General features: G+C 39.0%; 1 protein-coding gene across 1 annotated transcript in view; it reads left to right on the top strand.

Moving 5' to 3' along the window:
- The window catches only part of map3k5 (mitogen-activated protein kinase kinase kinase 5), a 198083-nt gene that overhangs the window by 128351 nt on the left and 50155 nt on the right, over positions 1 to 19577 (top strand). Inside the window, exons 16-19 of the mRNA XM_061987193.2 lie at positions 2110 to 2237; positions 8497 to 8633; positions 8703 to 8808; positions 16612 to 16769. Of these exons, the coding sequence (XP_061843177.2) occupies positions 2110 to 2237; positions 8497 to 8633; positions 8703 to 8808; positions 16612 to 16769 (529 nt within the window). The remainder of the gene's footprint in view (positions 1 to 2109; positions 2238 to 8496; positions 8634 to 8702; positions 8809 to 16611; positions 16770 to 19577) is intronic.

Below are 19577 nucleotides of genomic sequence, written 5' to 3'. Positions count from 1 at the left end.
GTTTTGTAGACCACAAGTAAGTGTTTTAAATGTAGTAAAAAAAAAATCAGAATATGAACCTTTTAACCCAGTGCGCTTTTTATAAGAAAATAGACCCACTCATTGGCAGTCCGCCTTATAATAGTAGATGGCAGTCACACATAAGAGATACGTGTGGACTGCAGCCTGTTCACTAAATGACGCTAGCAAGTACCGGCAAGCAAGCAAGACCAAAAAGTTGATGTTTCTTAGAGAATATAGAACATTAAAGAAAATAGACCCACTCATTGGCAGTCTGTCTTATAATAGTAGATGGCAGTCACACATAAGAGATACGTGTGTACTGCAGCCTGTTCACTAAATGACGCTAGCAAGTACCGGTAGGCAAGCAAGACCAAAAAGTTGATGTTTTTTGGAGAATATAGAACATTAAAGAAAATAGACCCACTCATTGGCAGTCCGCCTTATAATAATAGTAGATGGCAGTCACACATAAGAGATACGTGTGGACTGCAGCCTGTTCACTAAATAACGCTAGCAAGTACCGGTAAGCAAGCAAGACCAAAAAGTTTATGTTTCTTAGAGAATATAGAACATTAAAGAAAATAGACCCACTCATTGGCAGTCCGCCTTATAATAGTAGATGGCAGTCACACATAAGAGATACGTGTGTACTGCAGCCTGTTCACCAAATGACGCTAGCAAGTACCGGTAGGCAAGCAAGACCAAAAAGTTGATGTTTTTTGGAGAATATAGAACATTAAAGAAAATAGACCCACTCATTGGCAGTCCGCCTTATAATAGTAGATGGCAGTCACACATAAGAGATACGTGTGGACTGCAGCCTGTTCACTAAATGACGCTAGCAAGTACCGGTAAGCAAGCAAGACCAAAAAGTTGATGTTTCTTGGAGAATATAGAACATTAAAGAAAATAGACCCACTCATTGGCAGTCCGTCTTATAATAGTAGATGGCAGTCACACATAAGAGATACGTGTGGACTGCAACCTGTTCACTAAATGATGCTAGCAAGTACCGGTAAGCAAGCAAGACCAAAAAGTTGATGTTTCTTGGAGAATATAGAACATTAAAGAAAATAGACCCACTCATTGGCAGTCCGCCTTATAATAGTAGATGGCAGTCACACATAAGAGATACGTGTGTACTGCAGCCTGTTCACTAAATGACGCTAGCAAGTACCGGTAAGCAAGCAAGACCAAAAAGTTGATGTTTCTTGGAGAATATAGAACATTAAAGAAAATAGACCCACTCATTGGCAGTCCGCCTTATAATAGTAGATGGCAGTCACACATAAGAGATACGTGTGGACTGCAGCCTGTTCACTAAATGACGCTAGCAAGTACCGGTAAGCAAGCAAGACCAAAAAGTTGATGTTTCTTGGAGAATATAGAACATTAAAGAAAATAGAACCACTCATTGGCAGGCCGCCTTATAATGTGGTGCGCCCTATGGTTGGAAAAATACGGTAACCAGATATGGACAGTAAATGAAATTAATAATCCATTCATCCATCCATTTTCTACCGCTTGCCCCTTATAATGTTAACAAAATAATAGAATAGAAAATGACACAATATGTTACTGCATACGTTTTTATAAATTAGGAGCTTTTCAAACCCGTTTGCTTACTTACTATAAAAAGAGAAGTTGTCTAGTATGTGCACTATAAAATTAAATGTAATAAATAAAGAAAAGCCAATAATGACAATTTGAAAAGTATCAAAAAGTTTAAAGATACAGTTTTTATATTTCGGTACCGGTACCAAAATATTGGTATTGGGACAGCCCTAGTTGCTGCTCATCAAAAGTGAAAGTGAGAAGCACACAAGAGTGTCATGTCTGGTGGTTTGCGGTGTACTTTAAATTGATCTCACATGAGGGACTGCTTCTAGCGAAGACTCCCGGCCTCCACCTGTGACGGACAGAATGATTACACTGACACACTGATCCGCTAACCATATGTTTGAGAGTAAAGGAGCCGGTGCGTGAATAATTTAGACAGGGTGCTATTTAACGGTGTGTGTTTAAAAAGAAAAATGGTGTCCTGTTTTATTGCCCAGACTATACATTACCGGTATGTGTGTTTTTGATTTGCTATTTTCATTGCAGGTATTCTCAACCCCTGCACGAGGAGATCGCCCTCCACAAGCACCTGAAGCACAAGAACATCGTCCAATACCTGGGCTCTATTAGCGAGAACGGCTTCATCAAGATCTTTATGGAGCAGGTGCCCGGAGGTAAGCGAGCTTCCGTCATCGCCTGTCCCAGTATTTGCACAGGGAAATAATAACAGGACGGTCCCTAATCACTGTGCAAACATGCTTAACTGTCTGCGTGGTGCTGCTTTTTCAAGATTGAATAATCATCTAGACTTCTCATTTCTTAGCCCCCATTATTTAAATATGCATTTTAAACCATACAAGCTATAATAAATTACATACTGTATTTTCGGAGTATAAGTCGCACCAGAGTATAAGTCGCACCTGCCGAAAATACATAATAAAAAAGGAAAAAAACATATTTAAGTCACACTGGAGCCCGGCCAAACTATGAAAAAAACTGCGACTTATAGTCCGAAAAATACGGTAATCACACCATTGAATCCCACTATTTACTTTAAGTGTTATTAATTGTCTAGTGTCACATTATTCTACCATTTTTCAACAATTTTAAATAAGTCTCAGTGGTCCCACAAAAGCAAGCGTTTGTTTGCCTTGAAGGATGCTGGAATTTAGACTGCTCAAAAGTGCTTTTAGTAAACCTTACAGGGAACACACACTGTACACACACTGTACCTTGATATGCAAGAAATGCTATTGTGCACTGTATCCACTTTTTACATATACATTAGATTACCGTATTTTTCGGAGTATAAGTCGCACCGGGGTATAAATCGCACCTGCCGAAAATGCATAATAAAGAAGGAAAAAAACATATATAAGTTGCACTGGAGTATAAGTCGCATTTTTGGGGGAAATTTATTTGATAAAACCCAACACCAAGAATAGACATTTGAAAGGCAATTTAAAATAAATGAAGAATAGTGAACAACAGGCTGAATAAGTGTATGTTATATGACACATAAATAACCAACTGAGAACGTGCCTGGTGTGTTAACGTAACATATTATGGTAAGAGTCATTCAAATAACTATAACATATAGCAGTGTTTTTCAACCTTTTTTGAGCCAAGGCACATTTCTAGCGTTGAAAAAATCCGGAGGCACGCCACCAGCAGAAATCATTAAAAAACAGTTGACAGTAAAAAGTTGTTGTCGCAATTGTTGGATATGACTTTAAAGCATAACCAAGCATGCATCAATATAACTCTTGTCTCAAAGTAGGTGTACTGTCACCACCTGTCACATCACGCCCTGACTTATTTAGACTTTTTTTGCTGTTTTCCTGTGTGTAGTGTTTTACTTCTTGTCTTGCGCTCCTATTTTGGTGGCTTTTTCTCTATTTTTGGTATTTTCTTGTAGCAGTTTCATGTCTTCCTTTGAGCGATATTTACTTTGTTTTAGCAATCAAGATAATTTCTGTTGTTTTTAATCCTTCTTTGTGGGGACATTGTTGATTGTCATGTCATGTTCGGATGTACATTGTCTTTGCTCCACAGTAAGTCTTTGCTGTCGTCCAGCATTCTGCTTTTGTTTACTTTGTAGCCAGTTCAGTCTTAGTTTCGTACTGCATAGCCTTCCCTAAGCTTCAATGCCTTTTCTTAGGGGCACTCACCTTTTGTTTATTTTTGGTTTAAGCATTAGACACCTTTTTTACCATGCACTCTGCCTCCCGCTGTTTCCGACATCTACAAAGCAATTGGCTACCTGTTGCCACCTACTGATATGGAAGAGTATTACACGGTTACTCTGCCGAGCTCTAGACAGCACCGACACTCAACAACAACACATCATTTGCAGACTATAATTACTGGTTTGCAAAAAATATTTTGAACCCAAATAGGTGAAATTAGATAATCTCCCACGGCACACCAGACTGTATCTCACGGCACACTAGTGTGCCGCGGCACAGTGGTTGAAAAACACTGACATATAGAACATGCTATACGTTTACCAAACAATCTGTCACTCCTAATCGCTAAATCCCATGAAATCGTACAAGTCTAGTCTTTTACGTGAATGAGCTAAATAATATTATTTGATATTTTACGGTAATGTGTTAATAATTTCACACATAAGTCGCTCCTGAGTATAAGTCGCACCCCCGGCCAAACTATGAAAAAAAACTGCGACTTATAGTCCGAAAAATACGGTAGTTGACTAATCAGAATATGAAGCACACGGCTATTCAGTGGCTCTGATTTAGCCTCAAGCTGTTAAATTCAGCTTGAGATATTTTTAGCCAAGTGCTAAATAACAATTAAGATGACTACTCCTTTCAAAATGATTTATTTATGAACTATCATTCATATATTTTGTGACGATGTGTTTCGAAATCTTCACACAAGTATTTCGACAAAGTTTAGCTGACAGACAAACGACAGTTAAAGCAATGTTGGCGAGCTAGCTCACAAGCATCCTCCAGATGTCCAACTTGTCTCCGCTTTAAATGCTCCCACATCACAGACGTACTGCACAGAAAGCAAAGTCCACTTGGAGTCGGTTAGGGTGAAATGGTTCCGTACTTTTAAAGTTTTCACATGCAGTGTTTTTGCAACCATTTTTCTCTGTTGACCTTCCATTGACCAATCGCACCAACGTTGATGACTTCACAATTATCGGCAGCAGCTCTATTTTCCTTTTTCAATAGCTTTTTAATAACTTTTAACTTGATAGTCGTATGTATTTTGTCGTGTCTTCGCCATGATGAGGGGGAGTGCATAACGTGCTAAATGGGCTAACTAAATGATTGTGTAAGTCATTTCATTAAATCAAATGTGAACAATTATGTTGGTCCACCCCGTTCGGCAATTTCATTGGTCTGATGTGACAAGGCTAAATTTATTGGCGGCATGATGCTAGTAAACCTGTAAAAAAATCCATAAATTAGTCACAGCATTGTATAAGGTGCAGGGTTTAAAGCATGAGGAATAATTAACAGCATATTGTCCGGAAATTACGGTAGTAATACAAACCCCATTTCCATATGAGTTGGGGAATTGTGTTATATGTAAATATAAACGGAATACAATGATTTGCAAATCCTTTTCAACCCATATTCAATTGAATGCACTACAAAGACAAGATATTTGATGTTCAAACTGATAAAAAAAAAAATTTGTGCAAATAATCATTAACTTTAGAATTTGATGCCAGCAACACGTGACAAAGAAGTTGGGAAAGGTGGCAATAAATACTGATAAAGTTGAGGAATGCTCATCAAACACTTATTTAGAACATCCCACAGGTGAACAGGCAAATTGGGAACATGTGGGTGCCATGATTGGGTATAAAAACAGCTTCCATGAAATGCTCAGTCATTCACAAACAAGGATGGGGCGAGGGTCACCACTTTGTCAACAAATGCGTGAGCAAATTGTTGAACGGTTTAAGAAAAACCTTTCTCAACCAGCTATTGCAAGGAATTTAGAGATTTCACCATCTACGGTCCGTAATATCATCAAAGGGTTCAGAGAATCTGGAGAAATCACTGCACGTAAGCAGCTAAGCCCGTGACCTTCGATCTCTCAGGCTGTACTGCATCAACAAGCGACATCAGTGTGTAAAGGATATCCCCACATGGGCTCAGGAACACTTCATAAACCCACTGTCAGTAACTACAGTTGGTCGCTACATTTGTAAGTGCAAGTTAAAACTCTCCTATGCAAGGCGAAAACCGTTTATCAACAACACCCAGAAACGCCGTCGGCTTCGCTGGGCTTGAGCTCATCTAAGATGGACTGATACAAAGTGGAAAAGTGTTCTGTGGTCTGACGAGTCCACATTTCAAATTGTTTTCGGAAACTGTGGACGTCGTGTCCTCCGGACCAAAGAGGAAAAGAACCATCCGGATTGTTATAGGCGCAAAGTTGAAAAGCCGGCATCTGTGATGGTATGGGGGTGTATTAGTGCCCAAGACATAGGTAACTTACACATCTGTAAAGGCGCCATTAATGCTGAAAGGTACATACAGGTTTTGGAGCAACATATGTTGCCATCCAAGCAACGTTACCATGGACGCCCCTGCTTATTTCAGCAAGACAATGCCAAGCCACGTGTTACATCAACGTGGCTTCATAGTAAAAGAGTGCGGGTACTAGACTGGCCTGCCTGTAGACCAGACCTGTCTCCCATTGAAAATATGTGGTGCATTATGAAGCCTAAAATACCACAACCGAGACCCCCGGACTGTTGAACAACTTAAGCTGTACATCAAGCAAGAATGGGAAAGAATTCCACCTGAGAAGCTTAAAAAATGTGTCTCCTCAGTTCCCAAACGTTTTAACGTTGTTAAAAGGAAAGGCCATGTAACACAGTGGTGAACATGCCCTTTCCCAACTACATTGGCACGTGTTGCAGCCATGAAATTCTAAGTTAATTACTATTTGCAAAAAAATAATAAAGTTTATGAGTTTGAACATCAAATATCTTGTCTTTGTAGTGCATTCAATTGAATATGGGTTGAAAATGATTTGCAAATCATTGTATTCCATTTATATTTACATCTAACTCAATTTCCCAACTCATATGGAAACGGGGTTTGTAGTTATACAGTAGCCCCTTAACTTACAAGCTTAATCGGTTCAGTGATAGAGCTCTTAACTGTATTTCAAATTAACGCCTCCCAGTGAAATTAATTGAAATCAATTTTGATTGGTGCTTGGCGCCACCAAAACAGCACAATATTACCATGTAACGTCTTTTGAAATGGAAAAAAACTAACTTTTAGTTACAGAAAGATAGAGCTCGATGTAATAAAAATATTGTATAAAAATGTTGTACAAAAACAATAGAATAGAATGTACGACTAACAACTACATTAGTTTTATGAAGAAATGTAATAATAGTGTACAGCATTTACCTTGTGTGGAGGGGGGCGTGGCCTGCGGGCCTGCAGCGGAACAGGGTGTGCCAGGACCGGCCTCGAAGTCAGCGACAGCTGCGTAGATGGCCCAGGTGGGCCTTGTCATCTAATCACCTGTCGCCCTTTATAAGCAGCAGTCGGGAGGAGAGAGGTGGCTGGAGCGAGAGCGAGAGCGACTTGGTGCTGAAAAGCAAACAAATGGCAAACGCTGAAAATAAACCAGCATTAAACCCTGAAACCTGGGCTCTCATGTCGGTGCTTGTTGGTCAGAAGAACCCCCTGGTGGAGGGCAACCTTCACAATTTGGCGCCCAATGTGGGACAATCAGACCAAGAGGATCCAGGAGCGCATCAGTAACGTGGAGAAGCACTTTGGCGAGATGTGTCAGACGTTTGCGGCGTACGGACGTAACTTGGCGCGTCTTCGGGACAAGGCTGGACCTGCTGGTGCGAGAGCTGGGCGAGTATTCTGACACGGAGACTCCCAGCCTGAAGACCGGTTTGAAGCAGTTTGCCTGCCACCTGGCCAAGATTCAGGACTACCACCAAGCACTGACATGAGAGTCCAGGTTTCAGGGTTTAATGCTGGTTTATTTTCAGCGTTTGCCATTTGTTTGCTTTTCAGCACCAAGTCGCTCTCGCTCTCGCTCCAGCCACCTCTCTCCTCCCGACTGCTACTTATACAGGGCGACAGGTGATTATATGACAAGGCCCAACTGGGCCATCTACGCACCTGTCTCTGACTTCGAGGCCGGTCCTGGCACACCCTGTTCTGCTGCAGGCCCGCGGGCCACACCCCCCCCCTCCACACCTTGGAAAGTGGACTTCTATTGTTTCTCCTTCCAGCTGCTTCGCCGTCAAACACACCATCGGCAGCTTTTCCATATTTTCATTATTTTAACATTCTTGGCTGCACTATTGACTACTGATTCACTGTAAATTCGACCACCGAAAAAAGACTTAGACCACCAGAACAGTGCTGCCAAAACCGGATGCAAACAAGACGCACTCGATTGTCCGGAGCCTAGTCACCATGTCTGCGATGTGCACGTAACTTATTTCCCAGATATATCCGCGGACAGCGATCTACAAAATGTGCAAATATTAAAACGACATGATGCAATGACGTCATAGTGACCACATTAGCAACATTAGCATAGCTATGTGAGCTAAAGTGCTAAGATTACTGTCACCTTTCTATAGCTAAATCATTTTTGGTTCACCTACTCGCTGTAGACATACAAAATCATCAATTTTGCCTTTTCCCGTTCTGTTTTTTCAGTTGTCTGCATGAAGTGGAGGGCTTATCGTGCATGGAGCCGGTTAATTTAATTAGTGTTGGATCAGAAGTGGTATTATGTCCTTCATGATGTCATAAAACCGACAAATTGAGCGCATCTTCTGTCAAGTGTAGCATTTTGTCTCCTATGGTTATGAAGTGTTAGGGGACCATTTGTGTGGCTACCGGCGCTTAAAAAAAATACTTGATTAAATGTTGCACTTCCTGTTTGTAGGGAGTCTCTCTGCACTGCTCAGATCCAAGTGGGGCCCCCTTAAAAACAACGAGCCCACCATAGGGTTCTACACGCGACAGATCCTGGAGGGACTCAAATACCTGCACGACAATCAGATTGCACACCGGGACATCAAGGTAACAAGGCTTGAAACCATTAAAGGTTACTTTTTTTTCCCCCCTTATTGCTGTTTTTTCAACCCTCAGGGTGACAACGTCCTAATCAACACCTACAGCGGCGTGCTCAAAATATCTGATTTTGGCACATCCAAGCGCTTGGCTGGAATTAACCCCTGCACTGAGACGTTCACAGGTATGCCCGCACTATAACCCTGACTCTATGGCAGGGGGGTCCAAACTTCTGTCACCAAGGGTTTGCAAATTGTACCGTCAATAGCATACGGGGATGTTTTTGTTCTGTAAAAAATGCTAAAAGCAGAATTTATGTATATTTATCAATAGAACTTTCGGTCAACTTTGTGTTATAGGTAGAGATGTCCGATAATGGCTTTTTTGCCGATATTCCGATATTGTCCAACTCTTTAATTACCGATTCCGATATCAACCGATACCGATATATAAAGTCGTGGAATTAACACAATATTATGCCTAATTTTGTTGTGATGCCCCGCTGGATGCATTAAACAATGTAACAAGGTTTTCCAAAATAAATCAACTCAAGTTATGGAAAAAAATGCCAACATGGCACTGCCATATTTATAATTGAAGTCACAAAGGGCATTATTTTTTTTAACATGCCTCAAAACAGCAGCTTGGAATTTGGGACATGCTCTTCCTGAGAGAGCATGAAGAGGTTGAGGTGGGAGGGGGGGGGGGGGGGGTATATTGTAGCGTCCCAGAAGAGTTAGTGCTGCAAGGGGTTCTTATGTTGTGTTACGGTGCGGATGTTCTCCCGAAATGTGTTTGTCATTCTTGTTTGGTGTGGGTTCACAGTGTGGCGCATATTTGTAACAGTGTTAAAGTTGTTCATACGGCCACCCTCAGTGTGACCTGTATGGCTGTTGACCAAGTATGCTTGCTTTCACTTGTGTGTGTGAAAAGCCGTAGATATTATGTTACTGGGCCGGCACGCAAAGGCAGTGCCTTTAAGGTTTATTGGCGCTCTGTACTTCTCCCTACGTCCGTGTACCACTCCATCCAGCTGCGTTTTAAAAAGTCATACATTTTACTTTTTGAAACCGATACCGATCATTTCCGATATTACATTTTAAAACATTTATCGGCCGATAATATCGGACATCTGTAGTTATAGGTGACATTATTATTTATATACGTCCCCGATATTGGCGTGTATATATACTGGTAATAATCTGATAGCTTTGTATTTTGTAGAATGTTTGATCAAGTGAAATTACTCAAACAGAGAACAATGGTTGGTATGAGAAACACTAATCTATTTATTACTAAATGTCTGGAATTGACTTATGCTGTCTTTAAGTTAAAGGGGAGTAGTAATTGTTTTTTTTGGCAACACTCAGTGGCCTCACTGATTTGTTCAACTCCTGGCGCAGTAAGTTGAGTCATGCGGACACATTTGTTACTGGATACTTTTTAGACGCTGCTGCCTTGGAGACTTTGTATCTTTATTTAATATTATTTGACACTTGTTAATATTGACAAACGTCGTGTTTTAGACTGCACTCACTGGGGTGAGTTTTTCCTTGCCCTTATGTGGACTCTGTACCGAAGATGTCGTTGTGGCTTGTGCAGCCCTTTGAGACACTTGTGATTTAGGGCTATATAAATAAACATTGATTGATAAACATTGATTGAATATTGTTCAATTAAGGCGGTTCTTTTCAAATACAGTGTTTGACCCCGGGGAACATGCTTTATCAGTATAATGCAGTATTATACTTCAAACCCCACTTTGGAAAGCTGTGCAAAACGTGCTCATTGTCACCATTAATCTTAACTTTGTCATTTTGATTTAGAAGTTAATAAGAAATTGTTTTGTAGGTTAAAGTGTTATATATATTCTGCCCCTGAGTTAATGTTGCTGATCAATTAGAATTTATTATTACCTAATTTTTATTTTCAGCATCATGTGGTTCAAGTTGGTCAAAAATTGCTTATACTGTAGTAGGGATGTCCCGATCCAGGTTTTTGCACTTCCGATCCGATACCGACCGATACCCACACTGACCGATACTGGCCTATCCGAGCATGTATTAAAGTTTAAAGTTATTTAGCCTACTTAGTTGTCAGAATCATGTTGAAAAGGGTTTTAGTACTCTTGATAACAACTAGCCAGCTGAATTAGGGGAGTTTGAATAATACACTGGTTGGTAACAGGAAACTGACCTGTTTATTCAAGGATAAACACAAAATAGACAAAATTATACATGACAAACAGAAATGGCATCATTGAACTAGGGCTGGGCGATATGGCCTGTTTTTAATATTGCGATATTTTAAGGCCATATTGCGATACACGATATATATCTCGATATTTTGCCTTAACCTTGAATGAACACTTGATGCATATAATCACAGCAGTATGATGATTCTATGTGTTTTGATTGATTGATTGATTGAGACTTTTATTAGTAGGTTGCACAGTGAAGTACATATTCCGTACAATTGACCACCAAATGGTAACACCCGAATAAGTTTTTCAACTTGTTTAAGTCGGGGTCCACTTAAATTGATTCATGATACAGATATATACTATCAGATATATACTATCATCATAATACAGTCATCACACAAGATAATCACATTGAATTATTTACATTATTTATAATCCAGGGTGTGGAGGGGGGCGCCGGATGTAAGTGTCAAAAAGACAGCCAAAAGAGTTTGATATGAGAATAAATCTAAAGTTAAAATATAGGGTAGAAATGCACCCATTTGCAGGAAATGTAGTCTTGATTTTCAACATTTTCTTTCAAGGCTTGCATGTCTACATTAAAACATTCTTCTTCATACTGCATTAATATATGCTACTTTTAAACTTTCATGCAGAGAAGGAAATCACAACTAAAAAAAGCACAAATTTTTTCATACGGTGTTGATGTGGAAATTTTTGCCTCGGCATTTTGATGGTGTGGACGTGTGGCACCGAATGGAGATAAGCGTCTCGACAGACGTTATAATATTTGAACAATGTTGACCAAAACTGTTTTCTCTGTCGTGACCGTGTGTCGAAAATTGTTATGCGCTTATTTTTTATTTGATTTTGTGCGTGGCATAGATTTGCTATGCGCAGAGGACGCTTAAACAGTACGCAATTGCACAGGCGAGCACCTTAGAGGGAGCGTTGCTCGCACGGCTGCGCTAGCATCACAGCTAACGTTAGCCATGCTGCTACCTCTCTGCTGCGAGAGGATGTATACGTATGTGACGTATGACGTGACAGTATGTGACGTATGTCGTGACAGTATGTAACGTGTGTAAGAAGGTGCATTTGCTGTCTGTGAGAGGGAGACACAGGAAAGAGTGAGAAGAGCCTGTCGTGTAATGCCAGCAGCTAAAAACAACTGCGTGAGAATCCACAGACCTGTGGATGTGTTTAAGGTGTGCTGCAAAATGCGGAACGGAAATTAGGGAGCAGCATAAAAGTGGAATGTATTATTTAAATCGGTGCGTTGGAAAACACGGACCGGAGTTTTTTAAAAACTGGATCTGGATCGTCATTTTCCCATGCCTTGCCGATACGCAATTTTTGGCAAATATCGGCAGCCGATCCGATCCAAATATCGGATCGGGACATCCCTATACTGTAGTGTAAACAGGGATTTCATTTTTTTTATTTTTTTTAGATAAATTGGTGCACTTAAATCTTTTCTATTACGGACTAAAAAACAGTGTTAATAAAGTTATTCTTTGTTTGTTTTCTTTGTAGGGTTAGGGTTAACCCACTCTTTTTTTGTTTTCTTTTCTTTTTTTGTTTTCTTTAATGTTAATAAGGTTATGCTGTTATGCAGAGGTGTATAACATTTTTATAGACAAATTATACTATTTATAGTGGCGTTGGAGTTTGGGGGGCGCAAAATATTTTGCGTAACAAAAAGTAATTGCAAAGCACTGCACTAATTTGATACGTGTTTTTTTCCTCACGTTGAATTGAAACACCCCTAATTACCAGTATCAAAATTCCATTTTTTTTCTCACTGCATTGTCTCTTTTTGCTTTTTTTCACATTTTTACTTGTTTTGTTTGATTTTATTTCAACAATATGCTGCGGGACACCCCTGCTCTGAAGGAAACAAGAAGGCTGCTATTTGTTGGGATGCTGAATTTAGCAAAAAACAATACACAGATTTAAGTGTGCAGAGGATTGTGGCATGGACTAAAGAAGAAACCTTAGTTCCATAATGGAAATCTGTTAAATAGTTGTTGCATAATCCAGCACAGAAACAAGTGATTGTTACTTCAAGTAGTAAGAGAAACCACACAAAGATGGCTCAAACCACTTACGGCACACTTTTGTCACTTTGCATTAGGGGTCCTGACAGTGAAGTGGAGCTGAAAGGGATTTACCCTGAAATGAGGGCGGTGCTGTTGTAGGAGCCAGGGCTGCTCCTTTTTCATACAGGCGAGGTCTGCTATAAATGTGCCAGCGCCTGTTTTTAGCACACAAGCTCCTGGGAGCAGTGAATAGTCAGAATGGTATTATTAGAACAAAGTGGTCCGTTTAATGAGAAGCTCAGCGGGTTATTTCTGGAATAAACTGTGATTAAAGTAACTGTTGAGAGAGACAACAATATAAGCTTTTTATAACCTAATTGCAACTTCCTCATGCCGGCAATTAATAACTTAATAATGGATATAATTTGCCAGTCAACAAATAAAATATTTTTTTTATTTTTTTTCCATTACCAGTAATTCTGTCACATTGGTGGACCAGCCAGGATCAGACTATTTTAAAACAATGTTTTCATTAACAGCTGACAATCTGTGCTAGCACGGCAGCTTAAAGGAAATGACTTGATATGTGTGGTCGTTATTAAAGATGAATTTAGTCTTTTCTGACTTAAAAATGTTGTTGCTGGCGTTAAACAGTGCAATTGCATCAAATCATAAGTCTCATGCATTTTGGCGTGAGCTTGCACGCAGTTTTACAAACCCCGTTTCCATATGAGTTGGGAAATTGTGTTAGATGTAAATATAAACGGAATACAATGATTTGCAAATAATTTTCAACCCATATTCAGTTGAATATGCTACAAAGACAACATATTTCATGTTCAAACTGATAAACATTTTTTTTTGTTGCAAATAATCATTAACTTTAGAATTTGATGCCAGCAACACGTGACAAAGAAGTTGGGAAAGGTGGCAATAAATACTGATAAAGTTGAGGAATGCTCATCCAACACTTATTTGGAACATCCCACAGGTGTGCAGGCTAATTGGGAACAGGTGGGTGCCATGATTGGGTATAAAAGTAGATTCCATGAAATGCTCAGTCATTCACAAACAAGGATGGGGCGAGGGTCACCACTTTGTCAACAAATGCGTGAGCAAATTGTTGAACAGTTTAAGAAAAACCTTTCTCAACCAGCTATTGCAAGGAATTTAGGGTTTTCACCATCTACGGTCCGTAATATCATCAAAGGGTTCAGAGAATCTGGAGAAATCACTGCACGTAAGCAGCTAAGCCCGTGACCTTCGATCCCTCAGGCTGTACTGCATCAACAAGCGACATCAGTGTGTAAAGGATATCACCACATGGGCTCAGGAACACTTCAGAAACCCACTGTCAGTAACTACAGTTGGTCGCTACATCTGTAAGTGCAAGTTAAAACTCTCCTATGCAAGGCGAAAACCGTTTATCAACAACACCCAGAAACGCCGTCGGCTTCGCTGGGCCTGAGCTCATCTAAGATGGACTTATACAAAGTGGAAAAGTGTTCTGTGGTCTGACGAGTCCACATTTCAAATTGTTTTTGGAAACTGTGGCCGTCGTGTCCTCCGGACCAAAGAGGAAAAGAACCATCTGGATTGTTATAGGCGCAAAGTTGAAAAGCCAGCATCTGTGATGGTATGGGGGTGTATTAGTGCCCAAGACATGGGTAACTTACACATCTGTGAAGGCGCCATTAATGCTGAAAGGTACATACAGGTTTTGGAGCAACATATGTTGCCATCCAAGCAACGTTACCATGGACGCCCCTGCTTATTTCAGCAAGACAATGCCAAGCCACGTGTTACATCAACATGGCTTCATAGTAAAAGAGTGCGGGTACTAGACTGGCCTGCCTGTAGTCCAGACCTGTCTCCCATTGAAAATGTGTGGCGCATTATGAAGCCTAAAATACCACAACGGAGACCCCCGGACTGTTGAACAACTTAAGCTGTACATCAAGCAAGAATGGGAAACAATTCCATCTGAGAAGCTTAAAAAATGTGTCTCCTCAGTTCCCAAACGTTAACTGAGTGTTGTTAAAAGGAAAGGCCATGTAACACAGTGGTGAACATGCCCTTTCCCAACTACTTTGGCACGTGTTGCAGCCATGAAATTCTAAGTTAATTATTATTTGCAAAAAAATAAATAAAGTTTATCAGTTTGAACATCAAATGTGTTGTCTTTGTAGTGCATTCAATTGAATATGGGTTGAAAATGATTTGCAAATCATTGTATTCCATTTATATTTACATCTAACACAATTTCCCAACTCATATGGAAACGGAGTTTGTAGATGGCCTCTGTTTGCAGGGTTTTGTAGTCTGGCTACGTTGTAACATCATAACGAGGTGGACAAGGTCGGATGGAGTATTATTTTGATTTAATCTTGGCATGTGCATAATAACACCGACGTGCCACATGCAGCGACATAAATGCACAAATGTTTAATGCGCTCTATGAATTGATCGGAGCATGTGCAGGTGTACCTATTATTGTGGCCGGGTGAATCCAAACACTGTTTATGAAGTTTATTTTCGAACGTGTCTGGGGAAAAAACATAGCAGTGACAACTTCAGCATATATGTTTAAACATTGTACATTTTCAAAAGTACTTTTGGAGAGGGCGGGAAGTGGTTTCATTTGGAATCTGGGAACGCCTGCCGCATCGAACCTCTTGCAGACAGATCCAAAAAAACGGTTTCTAAAAGTGATTGGGCAGTAAAATATAAGCAAAATTTACACCTAAGCATATCCAATTACCGTATATTTCGGACTATAAGTCGCAGTTTTTTTCATAGTTTGGCCGGGGGTGCGACTTATACTCAGGAGCGACTTATGTGTGAAATTATTAACACATTACCGTAAAATATCAAATAATATTATTTAGTTCATTCACGTAAGAGACTAGACGTATAAGATTTCATGGGATTTAGGAGTGACAGATTGTTTGGTAAACGTATAGCATGTTCTATATGTTATAGTTATTTGAATGACTCTTACCATAATATGTTACGTTAACATACCAGGCACGTTCTCACTTGGTTATTTATGCCTCATATAACGTACACTTATTCAGCCTGTTGTTCACTATTCTTTATTTATTTTAAATTGCCTTTCAAATGTCTATTCTTGGTGTTGGGTTTTATCAAATAAATTTCCCCCAAAAATGCGACTTATACTCCAGTGCGATTTATATGGGTATTTTTTTCTTCTTTATTATGCATTTTCGGCAGGTGCGCCTTATACTCCGGGTGCGACTTATACTCCGAAAAATACGGTACATGTAATTTAGACCACAAGGAAGAGTTTCAAATGGAGATTAAAATCATCATAGGCCCCTTTTAAGCAAGACTACACCAAGAAACACAGCACTGATATCCATGAAACCTTGTTCATGGCTGGCATGTGTGCATAGTAAAAATCTGCGAAAATTTGGTGCACATTGGAATCAAAATGGAGACAAAGCAGGGATGCACTTTTTTTTTTTCTACATTACAATAGTGCTTATTTTATACACCCCTTTGTAGTTTTAGCAGTGCACCTTCATATCATGCCGCCATCTTTAGACCCAATAGTTATTATACACTTAATTGGCAGTTCAACAATATCCATACCACCAAATAAATCCTGTATTTTCCGACTGTTCTTTGTTGTTTGCTAACCAACACTGACTTTATTGTAACATTTTGTAGTCAATCTATTGCATGCAACAGACGCTATATTTGTGTATGTTTTTTCTAGGAACCCTGCAGTACATGGCCCCTGAGATTATAGACAAGGGTCCCCGTGGTTACGGCAAGCCTGCAGACATCTGGTCTCTGGGCTGCACCATTATAGAGATGGCTACGGGGAAACCGCCTTTCTATGAACTGGGAGAACCGCAGGCTGCCATGTTCAAGGTGAGAGATGCCAGCAGGCTTGATGCAAAAGTGGAACATGTTGTTTGGCAGATTTTTTTTTTTTTGTGCTGAGGCAGCCATAATAAAAGCACATGGAGTCATCATCTTTTCTTTTTTTTTCAAACCAAAACTCCAAATACCACAGACTTTAACAATCATGTTCATCTTGTTTTGCAAAGCTCCATCACAAATATGCAATGATTCACGTTCTAACTTGCTCTGAACCAAGGTCGAAGACAATTAGCTCTGTGTTGTTGGCACACAGCCAGGAACTGTTGTTGGACAGAAACTTTAACAACATATTAGATCTGCAGTAAAAAAAACAACAACATACATTTTCTTTACATGTTACTCTGAATGTTGGTGCTTTAGGATGTTGATGCATGACAACATAACTGAATTTCTATAGTTGCTTAGCTAAGTGTTTAAACAATATTTTAGGTCAAAAATGATTACAGTCATAGTGAGAAACACCAGAATAAAAGGAACATTTATATAGTTTTTTTTAGTAGGGGTGTCAATTTTTTTTTTTTTTTATTAATTGCAGTTCTTATTTGTAACAATTCTTAATCGAATTAAAAAAAATTAAAATTAAAATGTTTGGTTTGTTATTAATGATGTATTTATTTTAATATTTTTTAAATCTGTCCTGTCCAGCCACTCAGGGAAATCATATTGTTGAGGTAGATGCCCATATCTGCTGTACTGATTTACTTTAGAAAAGACAAGTGTTGGATACTTCTATTGTTGCCTTATTTGTATTTGACTTTATTAAATGTTTAGGTAGAATTTTATTAAACACTTTTTTAAGCAATATAGAAATTTATCAGAGCTTTTTACCTATTTTATGGAGGAATGTAGTTAATCATAGAGCTGGCAACTAAGGATGTCTGATAATGGCTTTTAGCCAATATCCGTTATTTCGATATTGTCCAACTCTTTAATTACTGATACCGATATCAACCGATACCGATATCAACAGATATATGCAGTCATGGAATTAACACATTATTATGCCTAGTTTGGACAATCAGGTATGGTGAAGATAAGGTACTTTTTTTTAAAATTAATCAAATAAGATAAATAAATTAAAAACATTTCCTTGAATAAAAAAGAAAGTAAAACAATATAAAAACAGTTACATAGAAACTAGTAATTAATGAAAATTAGTAAAATTAAAGGTTAGTACTGTTAGTGGACCAGCAGCACGCACAATCATGTGTGCTTACGGACTGTATCCCTTGCAGACTGTATTGATATATATTGATATATAATGTAGGAACCAGAATTAAAGTAAAGTACCAATGATTGTCACACACACTAGGTGTGGTGAAATTTGTCTTGTGCATTTGACCCATCACCCTTGTTCACCCCCTGGGAGGTGAGGGGAGCAGTGGGCAGCAGCGGTGCCGCGCCCGGGTATATTAATAACAGAAAGAAACAACCCTTTTGTGTAAATGAGTGTAAATGGGGGAGGGAGTTTTTTTGGGTTGGTGCACTAATTGTAAGTGTATCTTGTGTTTTTTATGTTGATTTAATAAAAAAAAAAAAAAAAAAAAAAAAAAAAACGATACCGATAATAAAAAAACGATACCGATAATTTCCGATATTACATTTTAACGCATTTATCGGCAGGCCGATATTATCGGACATCCCTACTGGCAACCAATGTTATTACAAAAGTATTGATTTTGAATCAAGAATCGTTTTGAATCGAGAATCGATCGTGAATCGAATCATTACCCTAAAGAATCAAATCAAATCCATTTGTCTAGTGTCAAAAGATTCACACCCCAGATAATTAGAGGTTTTTTTTAATTATTATTAAGTAATCCATTAGCTGCTGCACTTTTGTAGTAGCCGCTATTATTCCTGCGGTGTAAAATTTCAAAAACATTGTTATGCATGTACAACATTGGGGCAAAATAATACACATATTCATACATGACAAATAACAGCACATTCAAAATAAAACAACAGCTCCACGTTAATTGTACGCAATTGTTATACTAGTATAGGATCACACAATGGCCATAAAAATACAGCATTGTTTACAAAACAAAAAGGTACAAATTAATTGCACACAATTTAGTTAGAAACCAAAAATAATAATAATAATAATAATATTAATCTTGTGTGAATATATAACATCTTACTCTTTTACTAAAAATTACTGAATTCATTCTCAAGATCAAAAGTAAAAGAAGTAAATTCCAAGCCATTATTTCTCTACACTGCAGTCTTCTGCATTAAATTAGCTTGACAAAGCGGTATCAAAAAATAACTTTGTTGACGGACGCATGAAATGTCGGTCAGTATCGCTGAAAAATGACAGTATTATTGGCTTTTTTGTTATTATTTTTCTAATAAAATTAATAAAAGAGTGATACAGTATCATGTTCCTTTTTGACTAAATTTGTAGGTGTCACATAATATCAAGAATGCTTTTGCCAATTTACGGTATCAACTATATGGGGGGGAAGTCTGAAAGAACAGGTCGACTTATATTCTAGGTGTAGAAATTGATACATGCAAGCCGACAGTTGCCACCAAGCGACTTCTGCAATAGCAAGTCTGAGCTTTACTTCCTGTCACTCACACACGTATATCACAACCCCAGTGACCTGGATAAATCCCAAGACCCGCTGGAAAAAAGTGTCTCGGAAGTTAACAAGTTAGCAAACAACAGCGGAAGAGTTCCGCTGCTGACTTTAACATAATGGTGATCAATGAAGCAGAACTGTCCGGAAGCTACGCAATATGACTTCCTTTTTTTAATTTAATTGAATCTACCAAGGTCTTATTTCA

This window comes from Nerophis lumbriciformis, linkage group LG26, assembly GCF_033978685.3.
Source record: "Nerophis lumbriciformis linkage group LG26, RoL_Nlum_v2.1, whole genome shotgun sequence".
NCBI classification, from domain to species: Eukaryota; Metazoa; Chordata; class Actinopteri; order Syngnathiformes; family Syngnathidae; genus Nerophis; species Nerophis lumbriciformis.
The sequence above is the reverse complement of the archived record's forward strand: the minus strand, read 5'-3'. Positions and strand labels throughout refer to the sequence as shown.